Source organism: Oncorhynchus gorbuscha, linkage group LG08 (genome assembly GCF_021184085.1).
Source record: "Oncorhynchus gorbuscha isolate QuinsamMale2020 ecotype Even-year linkage group LG08, OgorEven_v1.0, whole genome shotgun sequence".
NCBI classification, from domain to species: Eukaryota; Metazoa; Chordata; class Actinopteri; order Salmoniformes; family Salmonidae; genus Oncorhynchus; species Oncorhynchus gorbuscha.
Window position 1 is genome coordinate 56,748,602 of NC_060180.1, and position 21,933 is coordinate 56,770,534.

The following is a 21,933-nucleotide window of genomic DNA, read 5'->3' on the forward strand; positions in this document are numbered from 1 at the left end:
GTGTGAGTTTGTGGGTCCAGTGTGTGTATGCATAGAGTCAATGCAAGAGAGTGCAAAAGAGGTAGTCTGGGTAGCTATTTGAATAGCTATTTTCCAGGCTTGTTTAGCAGTCTTATGGCTTTGGGGTTGAAGCTGTTCAGGGTCCTCCTGGTTCCAGACTTGGTGCATTGGTACTGCTTACCATGCAGCAGCAGAAAGAACAGTCTGTGGCTGGAGTCTTTGGCAATTTATGGGGCCTTCCTTTGACAATGCCGGGTATAGAGGTCCTGGATGGCAGGCAGGTAGCTCGACCCCAGTGAATTACTGGGCTATACTCACCACAATCTGTAGCGCCATGCGGTCGGGTGCTTTGCAGTTGCTGTACAAAGTGGTGATGCAGCCAGTCAAGATGCTCTCAGTGGAGCAGCTGTAAAATCTTTTGAGGATCTGAGGGCCCATGACAAATCTTTTCAGCCTCCTGAGGGGGAATAAGTGCTGTCGTGCCCTCTCCACAACTATGTGGGTGTGTGTGGGGACTATGGTGGTCTGCTTGAAACATGTTGGTATTACGGACCAGGTCAGAGATACGTTGAAAATGTCAGTGAAGACACTTACCAGCTAGTCATATCAAATCAAATAGAATTTTATTGGTCACATACACATATTTAACAGATGTTATTGCGGGCGTTGCGAAATGCTTGTGTTCCTAGCTCCAACATTGCAGTAGTATCTAACAATTCACAACAATACACACAAATCTAAAAGTAAAAGGAAATATATAAATATTAGATCAATCAATGTCGGAGTGGCATTGACAAAAATTCAGTATAATAGAAAACAGTATATACATATGAGATGAGTAAAGCAGTACGTAAACATGATTAGAGTGACTAGTGTTCCATTATTAAAGTGGCCAGTGATTACAAGTCTATGTATATAGGGCAGCAGCCTCTAAGTTGCAGAGTTGCGTAACCGGGTGGAAGCCGGCTAGTGATGACAAAAGTTTTGGAAAAGCTTTCTTTATAATAACTCAGTTTTATCTCAATTCCAGTTGGGTTTTAGAGCCAAGCATAGTACAATTACTGCTGTAAGGTTGTAGGTGATATTCTAGATGCTCAGGACATGACAAATCCCTGTGTTTAACTTTCATTGACTTATTGAAGGCCCTCAACACTGTTGACAATGCCTTGCTGTTGTATGGACTAAAAAAGGTGGGTTTAAGGGTTGATGCATTGGATTGTGTCATGTTTTGTCATTAATTATCATGTCTTGTCCCTGTGCTTCCCCTTCTATTCGTTTCCCTCTGCTGGTCTTATTAGGTTCTTTCCCTCTTTCTATCCCTCTCTCTCCCCCTCCCTCTCTCACTCTCTCGCTCTCTCTTCTCTCTATCGTTCCGTTCCTGCTCCCAGCTGTTCCTATTCCCCTAATCAATCATTTAGTCTTCCCACACCTGTTCCCGATCCTTTTCCCTGATTAGAGTCCCTATTTCTCTCCTTGTTTTCCGTTCCTGCCCCGTCGGATCCTCATCTATAATTCACCGTGCTGTGTCTATGTTTTGCCCTGTCGTGTCGTGTTTCCCTCAGATGCTGCGTGGTGAGCAGGTGTCTGAGTCTGCTAGGTTCAAGTGCCTTCCCGAGGCAACCTGCAGTTCTCGATCAAGTCTCCAGTCTGTTCTCGTCTTTACGAGTAGTATTATGCTTTTTGTTTTGTAAAGTTTCTTACTGGATTAAAACTCTGTTTTCGCCAAGTCGCTTTTGGGTCCTCATTCACCTGCATAACAGATTGGTTCCAAAACTACCTTTCTGACAGAACACAGTGTGTAGCTCAGGAGTATATGACATCTGAGTTTCGAAGGCTTACAAAAGGAGTTCCCCAGGGCTCAATTTTATATCCGATCCTTTTTACACTGTATATACAGTAAATGATAAAGGCAAGACTGTTGACTCTGCAAATCTCCATCTATATGCTGATGACAGAATTATTTATTCTACAGCATCTAATATTCAGAGGCCTTTGATGTTATTCGAAGGCAGCTTTTCCAATTGAAACTTGTGCCTAATGAAAGTAAAACAAAGTTTATGGTTTTCTCTTCCCTGCAAGTTAACATATGGAGTCACTTGCAGATTTTTACCTATAACAGGCCAGAAAATTGATTGGGTCCCCTCCTATAAGTATTTTGGGATTTGGTTAGATGAAAAGTTGAATTTTAAACATACCTTGACCAAGAAACTGAAGCTGAAATGGGTTTTTTATTTCAGGAAAAAATCATGCTTTTCAATGTTAGAAAATATATTGTTCAAAGCACTTTTTTTTGATCATGGTGATAGTGTCTATTTGCAGGCCTCAGCAAGTACCTTGAAAACTTTGGACACATTGTGCTTTAAGATTTATTACAAATGCTTGATCACTTACCCATCTCTGTGAATTGTATGCTATGGTGCAATGGACCTCTCTCTCCACCAGGAAGCTAAAGCACTGGTACTGTCACGAATCCCGCTTCCTGAGTCTGTGTTTGCCTGTGTTTCTGTCCTGGAGTGTGTTTCCGGTGTCCTGGAACGCACCCTGTCTGGTTGCCGGGCGAATTAGCTTGTTGGGAGATCGCTGTTCACCCGCAGCTGTATCCCATCAGTAATCTGCACACCTGTCCTGATCATCACCTCTCCCCTTAAAAAGCTCTGACCTGACATCCATTCCCTGCCGGATCGTTAGCCATGAACCGTATGTTGTGCCATAGTATCAGCCTCAAGTTGGATAGAATTTGTTTTTTTGTTTTTTTACTATTGCTTGCCTTAAACTTACCTTCGTTTGTTCTGTCTTCAGTTACTCATCCGGATCATTTACCCCATGCCCGCCTGGTCGTCAGAGGATTCCGCTACCCCATTGGATCCACCCATTTACTCCCATCAACTCACCACTGCTGCCTGCTACGCCACCTAGATATATCTACCCATTCACATTCACTTGTAAATAAATACTCACCTTCTTCCTACTGTCCTTGTCCTGGTCTGCTTCTGAGTCCAATTCTGGTAAACCCTGACAGGTACACATTTGTGTACAAAGCATTGATGGGACAACTCCCTTCATATCTCTGCTCAGTCACTCAATATAGTCTTTGTTCACAGTCGCTGCTGTCCATGTCTGTTACTAAGGCTAGAACTGAGATGGGGAAAACATATTTTTCCCATAATGCCCCTTCATCCTGGAACATGCTTCAGAAGATTTGAAAGTTAGGGGATTCAGTGTCTTTGCCTGTTTTTAAGACTCTGATCGACAACACTGTTTGTGATAACTGGAGTTGTTTCTAATCTTCAATTGTATCTTTAACTTGTGACACTTTGTCTTTTGTGTATTCTGTATTTTTTTTTCAGTCTCTCGGTCCCAGCTTTGATGCACCTGCACTGACCTCACCTTCTGGATGATAGCGGTATAAAAAGGGAGGATAGGGAGATTGAATATGTCTGTAAACACACCAGCCAAAAATCTAAATACTGTAAAGTTGCTTAGGAGATGGAAGCAGAGCTACCATACCCGTCGGTGCCACATATGAAAGTCAGTGCATGTTCTAAATACACGTCCTGGTATTCCGTCTGGCCACGTGGCCTTGCGAATATTAACGTAAAGGTTTTACTTACATAGGCTACTGAGAGCGAGATCACACAGTCGTCTGGAACAGCTGGTTCTCTCATGCATGGTTCAGTGTTGCTTGCCTCGACGTGAGCATTAAACAGGTTAATATTCACAAGGCTGCGGGGCCAGACAGATTACTAGGATGCGTACTCAGAGCATGCCCTGCCCAGCTGACGGGTGTCTTCACTGACATTTTCAACCTCTCCCTGACTCAATCTATAATACCTACATGTTTCGAGCAGTAGTCCCTGTGCCCAATAACGCCAAGGTAACCTGTCTAAATGACTATTGCCCCCCACATCTGTAGAGTTCATGCCCTGGCAAATTGAGGCTGTTCTGAGGGCAAAAAGGGGTGAAATGCAATATTAAGAAGGTGCTGTTTTGTGTTTTGTGCACTCAGTGTATAAGTGTGAAGCTGAGCCGAGACTTAACATGTCTTTTGGCATTGTTATTTGGTTTAAACCATTGTGTTTGAGGCTGTACAATCCCTAAGAAACATTCCAAACAGTGTGACATTGACTTGAGTTAACTGACTGAAAATTAACTAGGCCCAGACATGGTGACTGATCAGGAAACTTTTTTTGGAACATCCAACGTTCCAACTTTTCATAATATATTTATTATTCTTTGAAATAGCAAATATCAAAGGGAAAAAGAGAACATTAGATTAGCCACAAAGACATAATAGTATAACATGCTGAATTTTTGTTAGTTTCCATCAGCTTTATGATGTGTATGGTAACAATTCTGATGCACTTCTGATGGATAATAACATTTGTTAAGCCTTATCCACTTCATTGTATTGATAAAACAAATCTCTCCATTATTTTGGGAAAGTCTCAGAACAAAAAAAATGCAAACATACACAAAACATGTATACATAATGAATGCTCACACCTCTCATGTGCAAATTGAAACAAAAAAAAGCATCCTTATCAATGTTTCTCATAATAAAAGACATCCTTACAGCTGAGGCCCATTGTTATTAATGTTATAATATTATAATATAATATAATTTGTAATACAATATTTACAGAAGCTAACCACTGTGCTGTCATTTGATGCATTGGTGAACCTATGAAACTATCTGCAAGCATTTGTTTTCAAGTCCATGTTATGGGGATTACTATTGCATTATCAACGTGTGTGAGGAGCGTAATTGTTAAAAAAAAAAGAAAACAGTCGGCATTTGGTTTATATTAATTGCGTATTGTAGTAAAACACAGGTATCAAATGTATTAGTGTTTTTACAGGATCACATCATGTATATTCCTAAGACACATACAAATTTACATTTCTAAACATACTACGGATAAACAATATAAAACATTGGTTTGCTGTTATCTTTCATTTTGTAATAGAAATGCTGATTCAAAGATGGCCATTTGTTGATTTCAGAATGATTAGGAATTCATTGATGTAGCAAATACTGTCATTTGGGTTTGGCAACTTTAACTTTTAACATTTAGAGCCACACTGTACATGACCTCCCAACCTTCTGAAATGACCACTACTGTATATGCGGACTGTCTAAATACAAAAGACCTGTACAACAGCTTAAATATGAATTTATACTTGAATACTACATTCAACATGTTACAGTAAATAACTACATAATAATATAATAATAATATCTTCATAATCCTAATATATACATTTTTGGGGTTCAGGATTGTTGGTGCAACTTCCAAACTTCCAAACGTCCAAAAAGTCATGTAAAGTGCTGTCTAAATGCAAATACGCATTGAGAAAGGTACATATACACTTTGTTACTGTACATGTGCATTATTGTTATATCTTGCTCTAATAATATTTTAAATAAACCCTCCTCACCTCTCAAACCCACCCTACCTTGAAATCAGGTTCCTATAACAATAAATAAGGGTTAGAACACACAATAATTACAAAGCAGATATGATGATAATCCCAAAAGCACAATTACACACTTACAAATCCTCAAGACCCATTATTTGCTGTGTGACGTTCAACGCTCTTTGGGCTCCCCATAATCATTGTACATGACTAGCAGGTTCTGTTCGTCGCAGGCCTTTCGCACATCCTGGCCCAGTTCCACCCAGTTGAGACCAAAGGCCTTGGTGTCTGTGTAACGGCAGGACAGGTACTTAAGGGACATCCTGCGCAAGCCGATCTTGGACTCCTGGAGAAGACCCCTGCACCAGCCACTCAGGTCGTCCAGCTGGGAGAGAATCAGACCAGCTTTCCTACAAAGGAACACAACACTCCTCAGCAAACACACACTACCTTGAAATCAGCTTCCTATAATATTACCTGCCACAGTGCTACACAGTATAGGCATAAAATGCACAGGTGTCTTAACATGGATAACTACTGGTAATTATGACGTATTGTTAACACATTAGTAATATACACAATTTACCTCAAATCAAATTATTTCCAAGGACAAACTGTACATAGACTGTACATAGACAGGGCCCTAACATAAAATAAAATGTCTTAAAGCTAGAATCCATAGGGGGGGGGGGTGAAACTGCCACATCAGTTTGCGATATTACAACAACAAAGACGTTACTTCAAACAAGCAACACTGTTTTTTTCTCCCTATGATATCATTGCACACCATCACACGAACGATAGAACAGCAGTGTATCTACCAAGTTTTTTTTTACCATGATGCTGGATCCTTACATACTCAAAACAAAAACAATAACAAATGCGCATGGGGCGGCCAGTGGCGCTGTTTCGCCTATTGTGGATCTCGATTTCTTGTAGAATTATCTCAAAAGAAGAAGAAAAAGTAAAATAGATGGAAATACCTAATACACAAATGATGTAATTCTGTCTGGATTGAGGTCAAATCTAAGTATTTGGTGTTCTCACCTTAAATGATGCAAATCAAAAGTTGGTTAGAGCGGATCACTCATAAATCACACATTGCTTCTTCACTATCATTTTGACACTACATCACAATCCGACAGACACTAAACCCACATCTTCCCTGTAGGAAAAGACCGGGCATGAGGTGGAATAAATAATAGATTAACTTCTCAGGTCAGTATTTTACTGTTATTCATCTATTTCATAACATGTACAAGGTCTACCCATGTTCAGATAACAGTTACGACATTGGCTGCATTTACACAGGTGGTCCAACTCTGATATTTTTTTCACTAATTGGTCTGTTGACCAATCAGATCAGCTCTGAAAAATATCTGATTTGAAATAATCTGATGTGATTGGTCAAAAGACCAATTAGTGGAAAAAATATCCGATTTGGGCTGCCTGTATAAACACAGCCACTGAAAGTGATGAAGCTGTCTCCATGATAAGTGGCTGACAGAAACAGTAACTGTACAGGATGGAAAGAGTGTCTCACTCCTCAGACATGGCTTCACCTCACACACTGGCCAAACCAGGACCACCAAACTGCAATGTAAATAGTGAGACGTTTTTGTCGACACACAAAACGTTTTTGGGTAGACTCATACTCTGTTATTAATGAAAAGCACATGATTCTCTCTTAATACTGTCATCTCTCCCAAATCCTACATTCAAAGCATTCCTAAGAATATCCACAGAATCCAATGTTTTCGGACATACTGTACCTCTTAACTTGCTATTCTTTGTGACTCATCTGATTGACTCATTGTTTTGTTGTTAGACCAGGCACAGGGTAGAATGAGGACAGCTTGTTAGTGTGCTTTAAGTGTCACAGGGTGAGACTTTCCAAAAAATGACAATATCACTGTTTCATTGACATACTGTAATGGACTGTCATATTTCCATGTATTTGCATTCAACAGGTGAAACCTAAGCGATGACTGTAATATTATACATCCTCATATTAAGATTTTGTATTTCAAAGTAGGGGCAGGTTCATCAGTTCTCCCTTGAATATTGGATACTACTGTGTCTGTAGCAGAGGAGGGTGGCGAGAGGAGCTATAGGAGGACAGGCTCATTGTAATGGCTGGAATAGAATAGACGGAATGGTACCAAACACATCAAACACATGGAAATAACATTGAATCCATTCCAGCCATTTTGCTCATCCTCCTATAGCTCTTCCCACCAGCCCCCTCTGGTCTGAAGCCTATGTTATGTTTACATAGAGATACTAAGCAACATCCCATTTGCATAAATAGGGCAGAACGACAGATTAAATTCCCACAATTTATCATCTGCAGAGAACTCTTGAGAAAATAATATAACAGTACTTTGAACGATGTAAAAATTCACAGACATATTGAGTCTTTACTAACTAATCAGTGTGTATGTAGTAGGGATGCTGTCATTTATTTTATCCTTCTAAATATATTGTAATGACCTCAATAGATCATGAATGAGAGAATGTCCACAACAGTCCCCTAGTTCTCGAAATGAACGGTTGATTAACCCAGAACTCACACAGGCAACTGTCTGGCCATAGCCTACGCTGAATAAATCTGATACAACAATAACAGCTATTCAACTCACTGTCGGGACATGAAGAGAGGGATAACAATGCAAGCATGGCAATATAACAGACATGTAGTGCCCAGCCCCCCGCTGTTCTACCAACCACAAGGATGTCTGGCACTGACACATTCCCTTGATTGGCAGACAGTAGGGGGACTGGCATGCTGGACCCTGAGAAACCACACAACTGTCCAAGCATGTCGCTACAATAGATTTTTTTCTAATACCTTGCCACATTTCAGTGGTTTGAGGAATTTAGATATTTATTTACTTAAAAAAAAAACCTTCAGGTTTGTTATGCTTTCATTTGTCAAGAAATAACTATTTGGGCTTCAAATAGCAACGGTTGTCACCATAAATCCCAGCATGTATAGAAGTGGAAAATGGCCTCACATTTCCGAGGTACAGTACACTTTGGAGATATCTCACTCTGTCAGGGCCCCTCTTTCAAATCTTCTAGACTCAGACAGCCACAGAGACCAGGGACTTGACCAAAAGAGCATCCATGATGCTAGGAAACCACCATGATGATGACTCTGTCTCCGTGTTACACAGATATACTATATGATGCGATACGATAACTTTGTTGTCCATTCAAATACATTTTATGCATGCATGCATTTTCATGTGTTGCGTGAACGTAAACTGTTGGACTTGTATGGTACAGTACTAGTATATACATTGCTGTCTATACCCAACAAACAGTTATGGGGTATATGTGTTGGTGAGACAGTCCACAACATGAGCTAATGGAAGAGTAATTGTGGTAATGTCTGAGGAAAATCTCCGTAACTCCTAAACAGCCTTGATGAAATAAGGCCCTTTTTAACAAAAAAAAAAATGAAAAATCACAACAACATGAGCTCCACTTATCATGTCATCAAGCGAAATCCAACCATAACAATACTTAGCATCGCAGGCAATTGCCTGATTAGGATGTGTCATAAAAATAACTGTCAGTTCTCGGGCTGTAAAGGCAAGGAGACAGAGGGGGAGTGCAATGATCATGATAGGATTTTCTCCTACCAAGCCAACATCTAACATTTCTAAGTCAACATCCAGCCTCATGCCTTTAGTGATGGGTAGTAACATAGCGATGACAAGATTGGGACATGGAGAGAAGTGTCGGGCTCAGGAGACAGACTGTCAGTTTATGTTTGGCTTGAACATCACACAATTTTGCAGGAAAAAGAAACCAGAACGTTCTCTGACAGGGGCCGACCTAACTCGTCAGTGAGATATGATATGTACAAAAGTAGGGAGTGGAATATTTCCAATGCTTTATAAAGATAGATCCATTACTTCACCAGTTTATTTGAACATATTGTTTACTCTGCTGAAACAAGTTTACATTTAGTCAAGGGCTGAGTGGGTGACTATTATCTGTATTTTGACTAGCTAATGAACATTTTAATGGTCCACAGTGTTTGTGACAGGGTAACCCAAGTGAATTGGAGGATTTCATAACAAGAAAAGTCATTTCTGGAGACAAGCCCTGTTACAGGCAATGTTGTCTGCTTTGTATTGGTGTGTGTGGAAACCAAAATCTCATTGTTTTGATTCAAATGGTACATTGATCCTTTCAGAACTGCTAGAGAGGCAGGGGGAATGGAACAAGTAAACAAGTGATGGGGGGTCTCCAATTATAGGAACCTCCTGGTCTTCTCCAGGAGCCCAACGCTCCCAACACATAAGGTCCATTGCAAACTGTGTCTAATCATGTTATTCTTACTCTAATTCTAAAGAATACATTACAAATACATCTCTTCAGTAACGCCTAAAGCACAATGACATTTCCTGAGACAACAGGCTTACACAATCACAACACACCATAACAACATGGAAAATCCTGCCCAACATGCTAACAAGCTAACCATAGTCTTAAAGTATGGAGCAACTTAAAAGGTAGATATCTATCTACACGATCTCCTCCTCTCACCTTTTCTCTTCGCTTGTAGACTTCAGGCTAAACCTACATATCATGACCGCTAACTGCTACACAAAGCCTACATCGTTTTCATGTCATAGTCAACATAGCTACTAGAACTAACGCGTTAGTAAACCCTCTACAATCATGCAGTACAGTGTACAGTCAGCAGCAAGCAGTTTAGCAGTTACACCTGCGGGCCCCGGTGGCAACAAATTAATAAAACTAAAACTTACCTTGACTTGGAAAAGTTCCAGTGTTGGATAGCCATAGCCAGCTAGCTAACATAGCATCCCTCTCTGTTTGAGCCAGGTTTTTGATTAGGCCAAACTAGCTAGCTGTATTTCACGCTAGCTAAGTAAGTGAAAGTGAAAAAATAAATGCTATGAAATATAGCTCTCTCTCTCTTGCTTCTCCTTAATTTAGGATAAAATTCATTTGTTCAAAACTGTTCAACTATTGTCTTTCTCTCTTTTTGAGTCAACTACTCACCACATTTTATGCACTGACGTGCTAGCTGTAGCTTATGCTTTCAGTACTAGAATCCTTCTCTGATCCTTTGATTTGGTGGACAACATGTCAGTTTATGCTGCAATAACTCTGATAGGTTGGAGGACTTCCTCCGGAAGTTATCATAATTACTGTGTAAGTCTATGGAAGGGAGTGAGAACCATGAGCTTCCTAGGTTTTGTATTGAAGTCAATGTACCCAGGGGAGTACGGAAGCTAGATGTCCTCCAGCTACACCATGGTGGTACCCTACAGAGTTCTATTGAGGGTGTGTTTTAATCAATTCTTTGGTGACATGAATATATTTAGTTTAGTTTTATCTAAAAATCATCACTTTTTTATGTTTCACTATTTTAATTTTTCAGAAATTCACTGAGGAGGATGGTCTTCCCCTTCCTCCTCTGAAGAGCCTCCAATGGTTGAAATCTTCCTAGAAGTGACACATGTTTGACGGAGAGACATGTCAAAATGATTGAATAAAAGTTTGTCACTTTAGCTAGCCTTTATTCATATAAAAAATCATATGTATTGAATTATCCACGTGTTCTATATTAAAGAGCACTGCATTTCATATAACAGGCTTTTAAAATTCAATATTGGTGCAAAGGTTACTCTTCTCGTGGAATGACCCAGCCAGTGCAGCCACCCTCCTATAATGGTGTTTAGTGAGATAATGTCCAATTGATTACTAGGTTAATCTAAACCCATGTTTATAGTCCCCCGACCCTCACCTCAAATGCACTTACTTTGGTGCTTTCTTGTCATGAATCATCCCTCTGAAAATTGGGGGCTGTTAATGTAAGTGTATTTTAATGGAACACTTCAGAAGCAAACCAATTACATCAACGCTTCCAATATGGGCTCGATTAAAAACAACCTTTAATTTGAAACTAAGGCCCTGATTCGGAGTTTGCAGTCTTAATCAGTTTCACCTGCTTCACCGTGCATCTACCAGCAACCTTACCTACACATTTTAATTCGGACACATGGCTCTGTTTATAAAGCATTTAGCTACAATTTCACATTATAATACTTATCTGCACTGAGTAACCAGCGGAGGCCTTCCTGCTTGCTGTAAATTGACAGACGAATGTCAGAGGTACAATTGTCTCCAATCATTTTGAATTTATTTCCACTTTACCCAATTCACGCAAACTATGTCTACAATCAAAGCCTGTATTTGGAATCAATTATAGACCAGTCTGTGTTAAAAACACATCCGAAACGAGTCAAGAGTCTCTCAACAACCACCCATGTAGGGACGATTTGTGATGCTACTGCGGTAGTTGTGCTGAGAGAGAGAGAGAGAGAGCGAGAGAGCGAGAGAGAGATCAGATCTGGGCCCCAGTTCATCCTCACATCTCCAGGTGGTCCCCAGTTCATACCTGGGCCCCAGTTCATCCTCGCATCTCCAGGTGAACTCTCCGAAGCTCTCGTAACGCTGGTTGTAGTGGTAGAGCACACGGTGCAGGGTGGGAGAGCCCAGTTCCATCAGCGCATTGTAGGCCGTCTGCTGCTCCTTGCCACTTGTGTAACCATTGAACAAGTTGTAGATCTTGTCTGAAATCTCTGCAACAACACAGATCTGATCTCAGTACTGTATATGGAGCCAAGACATAAAATAAAATGTTATTGGTCAACATACACATATTTAGCAGATGTTTTTGCGGGTGTAGTTAATTTTTTTACATGTGTGTCTCTACCAATTTTCAGATTGGTAACTACTGTTAGAAAATTTGTCTAAAAACCAAGATACAGGTACAGAAACTGTCCATCCATGCATGAGAAATCCCACCTTGTGCTTTGACGTCATCCACAGCAGGACAGGGGGTCTTGATGGTGACCTCACTAGGACTGGAGCGACGGACTGTGTTGTCCACTGCCCAGAGCCTAAACCTGAACACCAACATATATGACTAGTGTTAGTTCATTGCAATGGGAGTGCATGCTACAGCAATAATGTGTGCAACTGCTAACTAGTGCTTCAGGTTTTGAAAATAAAAATAAAAATGACCCTGAATAAAGTGGTGGAAATTAGATGCATTCAAAGTTATTGTGACAAAATCATTACATTTTCTGATTGACTGTTGTAATGTGATAAAACGGCTAATAAAATCTGCCAATAGGCTAAATTTACAAAACAAGTGCGTGGATGTTAACATTTACTTGAAGCATATCGCCATCTAGTGGAAGGAAACATTAACAACTACCACCTGCAGTGGAACCTGTGAAACAGTGTATTTTGTCTACCCCAAATAAATGTACTGTATGTATCCATGGTTCCGAATACAATACAATACAGCCTGACCAACAAGGCACTGAGATCACTGTCCAGTGTCAAGACAATAAGAGAAATGAAATAATGTGTAAAATTAGGTTTCCTTTTTGGAACCTACAGAGACGGTATTTTTACATTCTCAAAGCTGAACTGAAAGATTTTGCGAATACACTTCTAAAGAAGTAATCGAGCATTTCGCTAACTGTACAGCACACGTATAGAGAGATTTAATGATAAAAGGAAATATTTTGAAAATAACTTAATTTTCCTGTTGTAACAACTGTGCTGAACAGCCTGCCAACAAGGAGACTGACCAGAAGCAAAATTATGTCAAGATAAAGCACATATGTTTTTGTTTGGGATATTCCTATTCCTATACATCAGAACCATTTGAAGAGACAATGTGCTCAAGCTGAGGGTTTCTCCCACTCCCTCCTTTGTGTAATCTTTTCAGTGTGTCTACCCCATTTACAGAGCGTGTGTGAGGTAAGTGGCTGCATGTGTGGAGTTAGGGAGCTGAGTGTGAGTGCCAAAGGAGGGAGGGGGAGGGGGAGGGGTGCCGGAGGAACTTATATCTCTCAGAGCATGGCCCAATTCATTACACCGACTGACCCTAAACACACAGTCAAGCGTTCCATGCGGTCATTACATACTGGCCACCAGGCAGCACAACATTGACCTCACATGGGACTTCCTCAGTGGTGAGTTTACATCACCACAATATCATCTTGCATTACTACAACCACCGGAGCAATGCAGACTGTAATGTCCAGTAGCACAGAAACAGAATAACCATAAGCTGCTTTCATTACACCTGGCAATGACCTCACTTAAACTCCTCACGTTTCCCAGAAAGTGACTAGATTTTTCCTCATATCGAATTCAACAATATCATTTTTTTCCTATTTTTTGGGGAAAAAATACACAATACCTCCCAAATAGTTTGTTATCGTGGTGTATTATTTAGCCATTTATAAACATTAGAGGTCATTATAATATAAATCCAGGGTAAATGTTGAATTTTGTGATATAAAAAACAAAAACATTTTGTGATTTAAAAAAAGAAAAATATGTATATTGAAATAACATCTCAAATAGTGCACATTTTGTCAAGAACAAGGCCTTTCTCTGTCATGTTTGTCTGCACACCTAATCTGTTGATCTTGTGATTCTTGTTTCTGCTATTAGCATTAAGTGCTCCGTTTACGCACTTTCAAGCTGTTCCAAAGCATGAGCTACTTCCCCAGCTGTCTGAACCATATTTAAAACACCCCAATTTGAACCTTAAAGAAGTACATACACATGACTGGGGAGTGATTTCAGGCTCTACCTTTCACAAACTGGATGTTGTTCCCTTCATGTAGACTGTGTTTCCATGGGATAACATTGATACGTATGTACACATCCACGGAACATCCAGGGCAAGGCTTCCCTCAGTGCAATACACAACAGTGTTATAATATGGTGTAAAAGTTCTAGGATCTATGCTTTCCCAGGATCTGCATTCACCCTAAGAAGAATAGCTAGCTAGTTTGATATTATCCATTAACCAATCTTCATATTGTGCAATTTCTCAAATTAATAATTTCCCCTTTTCCCTTGTTGTCTTTTCCTTGGAAATGTTACATTCAAGTCACTGCTTGCTAAAACAAGTTCGAAGGAGGCAAGCAATGTGTTTACAAGTCGGTTAAGTATATTTGACCTATTTATCTGAGTGGTGATAATGACGATATAGTATTTTTCATTTGAAGATTTTATTTCCAAAATGCTATATCCACCATTTTTTTTGCATTTGTGTTAGTTTATGGGTACCTTCATGTGTGTGTAAAATATTTATTTTCTCTGATTTTTTATTCATATATTTAGGTGGGTATTAAAATGTTTTTTTTTGTTGGCAACATATCTATATATCCATTGTTTAGCTGGAATGAAATGTTCATATACTGTATTGACTGTGATATATGGTGGTCTTACCTAGCTATCTTAAGATGAATGCACTAACTGTAAATCACTCTGGATTTTTTTTTTGCAAAAAAACATGATTATTTCTCTTGAATTAAACCATCAAGTTATAGATTTCCAACAAATACATGAATGTCATTGAAAAACCCCTGACATGATTAGATAGTGAAAAAAAACCCACCAATCTCGTTCATATGTTATCTAAAGGGGCAATCTGTAGTTGCTACATCCAGTTGTGGACAAATAAATTAATGATATACGGTGCCTTCGGAAAGTATTCAGACCCCTTGACTTTTTCCCACATTTTGTTAGGTTGCAGCTTTATTCTAAAATTGATTAAATCATTTTTTTCGCAGTAGGGATGGTGCCAGGTTTCGTGCAGAAGTGACGCTTGGCATTCAGTCCAAAGAGTTGAATCTTGGTTTCATCAGACCAGAGAATCTTGTTTCTCATGGTCTGAGAGTCCTTTAGGTGCCTTTTGGCGAGCTCCAAGTGGGATGTCATGTGCCTTTTATTGAGGAGTGGCATCTGTCTAGCCACTCTACCATAAATATCTGATTGGTGGAGTGCTGCAGAGATGGTTGTCCTTCTGGAAGGTTCTCCCATCTACACTGAGGAACTCTAGAGCTCTGTCAGAGTAACCATCGAGGTCTTGGTCACCTCACTGACCAAGGCCCCCCGATTGCTCAGTTTGGACGGGTGGCCAACTCTAGGAAGAGTCTTGGTGGTTCCAAACTTCTTTTAAGAATGATGGAGGCCACTGTGTTCTTGTAGACCTTCAAATTTGATGAAATGTTTTGGTACCCTTCCCCAGCTCCACGGACAATTCCTTCGACCTCATGGCTTGGTTTTCTCTTTGACATGTACTGTCAACTATGGGACCTTATATAGACAGGTGTGTGCTTTTCCAAATCATGTCCAATCAATTGAAATTATCACAGGTGGACTACAATCAAATTGTAGAAACACCTCAAGGATGATCAATGGAAACAGGATGCATCTGAGACCAATTTTGAGTCTCATAGCAAAGGGTCTGAATACTTATATAAATGTGATATTTCTGTTTTTTTTTAATACAAATGTGAACAAAATGTCCTATTTCTGTTCTTTGGATTATATATGGAGGATCCAGCACCCAATTTAAGTTTATATACTGTAAAGTGGAGTCAAGCACCCTGTTAATCTCTTCATATACCCCACGAGATCTCACAATATAAGGTTATTTTTCTCCAATGTTTGTACATTTTGTAAATGTAAAGAAATACTTCATGGCCTCAAAACATGGTTAAAACAATACATGTAATATCATGGATGGGCAGTTCTTTCATTCATATCTCTGTCTATTAATCTGAGAGTGGCTACATTTCTACAGGCCCATCCCTCAGTTTTTTATCAAAACAGAGGCAGGGTGCCTACTTTGTTGTTGTTTCAACTGTAAAACAATAAAAGCTCATTTACCAACATTTCTGAAAATTGATATATAGCATTTTGGAAAGAAACCCCACAAGAGATAAGTATCCATTGATAATGCTACAGCAACTTACATGTACGTTGTGTCTGGCTCCAGGCAACGGATGATCATGCTCACGGAGGAGGTCAAGAGGTCAGGGATATCCCCAAGCATCACACACGGAGACTTGGCCCCAGACAGGATATCATCCACAAAGCTCAACATCGTCTCTGTACGGGAGGAAATCCAATTCATCAAATAATCAGTGACATCATGTGTTGACTAGAGAGGATATTTGCACCTGCAAACATCACAAATAGTAATTCATAGCAACGGTTCTTGAAGGAGACAAGACAACGTTTTCGTATAGTACTTTATAATTCTTCAAATCCATAGGCTAATATCTAAGGCTTTTACATTTTCAGTTTGGGGCACATTAAGAACATGTATTCGTACTGTCAGCCGCCAACACAACGTCTCCACAGAAACACTACTCTGTGAGCTCAAATAATATACAGTGCATTCGGAGGGTATTCAGACTTCACTTTTTCAAAATGTTGTTACGTTACAGCTCTATTCTAAAATGGATTAAAACATTGTTTTCATCAATCTACACACAATACCCCACGATAAAGTGCAAACAGGTTTTTAGAATTTTTAGCAAATTTATTAAAAATAAAAAACTGGGGCCTCCAGAGTGGTGCAGTGGTGTAAGACAGTGCATCGCAGTGCTAGCTGTGTCACTAGAGATTCTGGGTTCGAGTCCAGGCTCCGTCGCAAATGGCCGCGACCGGAAGAACCATGGGGCGGCACACAATTGGCACATTGTTGTCCAGGTTATGGCGAGGGTATGTCCTTGTCCCATCGCGCACTAGCGACTCAGTGCACGCTGACACGGTCGCACAGGTGTACGGTGTTTCCTCTGACACATTGGTGCGGCTGGCTTCCGGGTTAAGTGGGCATTGTGTCAAAGAAGCAGTGCGGTTGGGCTGTGTTTCAGAGGACACATGGCTCTTGACCTTCGCCTCTCCCGAGTCCATACGGGAGTTGCAGCGAATAGACAAAACTGTAACCAATTGGATACCATGAAAAATTGTGGAGAAAAAAAGTGTGAAAAAAATAATAATAATAATAATTAAAAAACAAGTATTAGGACCCTTTGCTATGAGACACAAAATTGAGCTCAGGTGCATCCTGTTTCCATTGATCATCCTTGAGATGTTTCTACAACTTGATTGGAGTCCACCTGTGGTAAATTCAATTGATTGGACATGATTTGGAAAGGCACACACCTGTCTATATAAGGTCCCACAGTTGACAGTGCATGTCAGAGCAAAAAGAAAGCCATGTGGTCGAAGGAATTGTCCGTAGAGCAGGATAATGTCGAGGCACAGATCTGGGGAAGGGTACCAAAACATTTCATCAGCATTGAAGGTCCACAAGAACACATTGGCCTCCATAATTCTTAAATGGAAGAAGTTTGGAACCACCAAGACAAAGAAGTTAATGCATTTGAGCCAGATGAAACTGGCTCCCATGAGGACCGCCACAGGAAAGGAACACCCAGAGTTACCTCTGCTGCAGAGGATAAGTTCATTAGTTACCAGCCTCAGAAATTGCAGCCCAAAGAAATACTTCAGAGGTCAGGTAATATTCACATCTCAACCACTGTTCAGTGGAGACTTTTTGAATCAGTCCTTCATGGTCGAATTTCTGCAAAGAAACCACTACTAAAGGACACCAATACTAAGAAAAGACTTGCTTGGGCCAACAAACACGAGCAATTGACATTAGACCGGTGGACATTTGTCCTTTGGTCTGGAGTCCCAAATGGAGATTTTTGGTTCCAACAGCTGTGTCTTTCTGAGACGTGGTGTGGGTGAACGGATCATCTCCACATGTATATTTCCCACTGTAAAGCATGGAGGAGGAGGTGTGATGGTTATTTGCTGGTGATTTATTTAGAATTTAAGGCACACTTAACCAGCATGGCTACCACAGCATTCTGCAAGGATATGCCATCCCATCTGGTTTGGGCTTAGTGGGACTCTCATTTGTTTTTCAACAGGACAATGACCCCAAAACACACCTCCAGGCTGTGTAAGGGCTATTTTACCAAGAAGGAGATTAATAAGATGACCTGACCAAATTGAGATGGTTTAGGATAGGTTGGACCACAGAGTGAAGGAAAAGCAGCCAACAAGTACCCAGCATATGTGGGAACTCCTTCAAGACTGTTGGAAAAGTTTTCCAGGTGAAGCTGGTTGAGAGAATGCCAAGAGTGTGCAAAGCTGTCATCAAGGCAAAGGGTGGCTTTTTGAAGAATCTCAAATATAAAATACACTTTTTTGGTTACCACATGATTCCATATGTTTTATTTCATAGTTTTGATTTCTTCACTATTATTCTACAATGTAGAAAATAGCAACAAAAAAAATAACAACCCATTTACAAATATTTCTAAAAGCCTGTTTTTGCTTTGTGATTATGATTGATCAGGGAAAAAATCTAATTGAATACATTTTACAATAAGGCTGTAACTAACAAAATGTAGAAAAAGTTAAGGGGTGTGAATACTTCCCAAATGCACTGTACCATGCTTGTTCTCATTAAGGAGTGGCAGGAAAGGTGTTTTTCCAGCTGGGTTGCATGTGTCAAAGGGCATTTGCTATGGGCCTATGCATTTTAGCTCACTGGGAAAGATATTCTCTGAGGTGGTCATCCTGTATGACCTCCCTGAATCCTGCTCAACCCGTATGGGTCACCAATTGGTAAAAACATTGGGTCGGGTAACAGTGAAAACAACACCGAAAAAGAGACAGCTGTCACTGAGAAATATTTTGCTTGCACAGAGACCTACAAAGGAGCGTGGATTTAAACGCAGAAAGATGGAAATTAAATGTGACATTGTGAAGGATTGTACCACTTAGCATATTAATTGCTAGAATTGGAATATCTGTCTAGCGTAAAGAAAGTTCTGTTTAGAGCCCATTGGGAAGGGACGGTGGAAATACATTAAGTTGCGCTTAAGTTGTGCTCGCATATTTTTTCATTTTTTAACCTTTATTTAACTAGGCAAGTCAGTTGAGAACACATTTTTATTTTCAATGATGGCCTACAGGGGAACAGTGGGTTAACTACCTTGTTCGGTTACTGGCCCAACACTCTAACCACTAGACTACCTGCCTAGTGGTTAGAGGGTTGGATGCTGTTTTGTTCTAAGGAAACAAATGTAAAACGTTTCTATTTTATGGGTTTAAGAATACAGTAAGAGTTCCTATTTGTTTAAATTTGCACTTCATGACAACATACTGTAGATAACCATCTGTCATATACTTTGAGATATAAAACCACTCTAAAACTACTTTTGATGCTTCCTCTGAAGGGTTGTCTCTCAAAAAGATAAAAAAATTGACTAAAAGAATCAAATATGGCTATGCGCAGACCTGATTGTTGACATTGTTGACAAATGGAGAACAAATATATATTTTGGCAATGTACTGCAGATATTTAATGTGAGCTGGATCTATTTGTTTAGTTAAAATTATTTCTAGCTTAGGGTACTTAATTTAACTAAATGTACTAACCATACTACATATGATTTAGAACATATTGTTTAGTAAAAATGTATGCTGTGAGCAACACATATCAACATTCAAGGCTTATCCAAACTGACAAGAAGGTTGTTCATTACATTTACATTACATTTAAGTCATTTAGCAGACGCTCTTATCCAGAGCGACTTACAAATTGGTGCATTCACCTTATGACATCCAGTGGAACAGTCACTTTATGATAGTGCATCTAAATCTTAAAGGGGGGGGGGAATACTTATCCTATCCTAGGTATTCCTTAAAGAGGTGGGGTTTCAGGTGTCTCCGGAAGGTGGTGATTGACTCCGCTGTCCTGGTGTCGTGAGGGAGTTTGTTCCACCATTGGGGGGCCAGAGCAGCGAACAGTTTTGACTGGGCTGAGCGGGAGCTGTACTTCCTCAGTGGTAGGGAGGCGAGCAGGCCAGAGGTGGATGAACGCAGTGCCCTTGTTTGGGTGTAGGGCCTGATCAGAGCCTGGAGGTACTGAGGTGCCGTTCCCCTCACAGCTCCGTAGGCAAGCACCATGGTCTTGTAGCGGATGCGAGCTTCAACTGGAAGCCAACGGAGGAGCGGGGTGACGTGAGAGAACTTGGGAAGGTTGAACACCAGACGGGCTGCGGCGTTCTGGATGAGTTGAAGGGGTTTAATGGCACAGGCAGGGAGCCCAGCCAAGAGCGAGTTGCAGTAATCCAGACGGGAGATGACAAGTGCCTGGATTAGGACCTGCGCCGCTTCCTGTGTGAGGCAGGGTCGTACTCTGCGGATGTTGTAGAGCATGAACCTACAGGAACGGGCCACCGCCTTGATGTTGGTTGAGAACGACAGGGTGTTGTCCAGGATCACACCAAGGTTCTTAGCGCTCTGGGAGGAGGACACAATGGAGTTGTCAACCGTGATGGCGAGATCATGGAACGGGCAGTCCTTCCCGGGAGGAAGAGCAGCTCCGTCTTGCCGAGGTTCAGCTTGAGGTGGTGATCCGTCATCCACACTGATATGTCTGCCAGACATGCAGAGATGCGATTCGCCACCTGGTCATCAGAAGGGGAAAGGAGAAGATTAGTTGTGTGTCGTCTGCATAGCAATGATAGGAGAGACCATGTGAGGTTATGACAGAGCCAAGTGACTTGGTGTATAGCGAGAATAGGAGAGGGCCTAGAACAGAGCCCTGGGGGACACCAGTGGTGAGAGCGCGTGGTGAGGAGACAGATTCTCGCCACGCCACCTGGTAGGAGCGACCTGTCAGGTAGGACGCAATCCAAGCGTGGGCCGCGCCGGAGATGCCCAACTCGGAGAGGGTGGAGAGGAGGATCTGATGGTTCACAGTATCGAAGGCAGCCGATAGATCTAGAAGGATGAGAGCAGAGGAGAGAGAGTTAGCTTTAGCAGTGCGGAGCGCCTCCGTGATACAGAGGAGAGCAGTCTCAGTTGAATGACTAGTCTTGAAACCTGACTGATTTGGATCAAGAAGGTCATTCAGAGAGAGATAGCGGGAGAGCTGGCCAAGGACGGCACGTTCAAGAGTTTTGGAGAGAAAAGAAAGAAGGGATACTGGTCTGTAATTGTTGACATCGGAGGGATCGAGTGTAGGTTTTTTCAGAAGGGGTGCAACTCTCGCTCTCTTGAAGACGGAAGGGACATAGCCAGCGGTCAGTGATGAGTTGATGAGCGAGGTGAGGTAAGGGAGAAGGTCTCCGGAAATGGTCTGGAGAAAAGGGGAGGGGATAGGGTCAAGCGGGCAGGTTGTTGGGCGGCCGGCCGTCACAAGACACGAGATTTCATCTGGAGAGAGAGGGGAGAAAGAGGTCAGAGCACAGGGTAGGGCAGTGTGAGCAGAACCAGCGGTGTCGTTTGACTTAGCAAACGAGGATCGGATGTCGTCGACCTTCTTTTCAAAATGGTTGACGAAGTCGTCTGCAGAGAGGGAGGAGGGGGGAGGAGGATTCAGGAGGGAGGAGAAGGTGGCAAAGAGCTTCCTAGGGTTAGAGGCAGATGCTTGGAATTTAGCGTGGTAGAAAGTGGCTTTAGCAGCAGAGACAGAGGAGGAAAATGTAGAGAGGAGGGAGTGAAAGGATGCCAGGTCCGCAGGGAGGCGAGTTTTCCTCCATTTCCGCTCGGCTGCCCGGAGCCCTGTTCTGTGAGCTCGCAATGAGTCATCGAGCCACGGAGCGGGAG

General features: G+C 41.2%; 1 protein-coding gene across 12 annotated transcripts in view; it reads right to left on the reverse strand.

The window, feature by feature from the left end:
• Nucleotides 1–5,163: 5,163 nt before the first annotated feature.
• LOC124041872 (astrotactin-1-like) overlaps nt 5,164–21,933 on the reverse strand; it is a 257,985-nt gene continuing 241,215 nt past the window's right edge. For all 12 annotated transcript variants that reach the window (XM_046359962.1, XM_046359960.1, XM_046359967.1 and 9 more), the window contains 4 exons: nt 16,263–16,398; nt 12,274–12,374; nt 11,864–12,047; nt 5,164–5,828 (listed from right to left, as the gene is read on the reverse strand). In XM_046359962.1, coding sequence (XP_046215918.1) covers nt 5,591–5,828; nt 11,864–12,047; nt 12,274–12,374; nt 16,263–16,398 — 659 coding nt within the window. In that variant the 3' untranslated portion in view covers nt 5,164–5,590. The remainder of the gene's footprint in view (nt 5,829–11,863; nt 12,048–12,273; nt 12,375–16,262; nt 16,399–21,933) is intronic.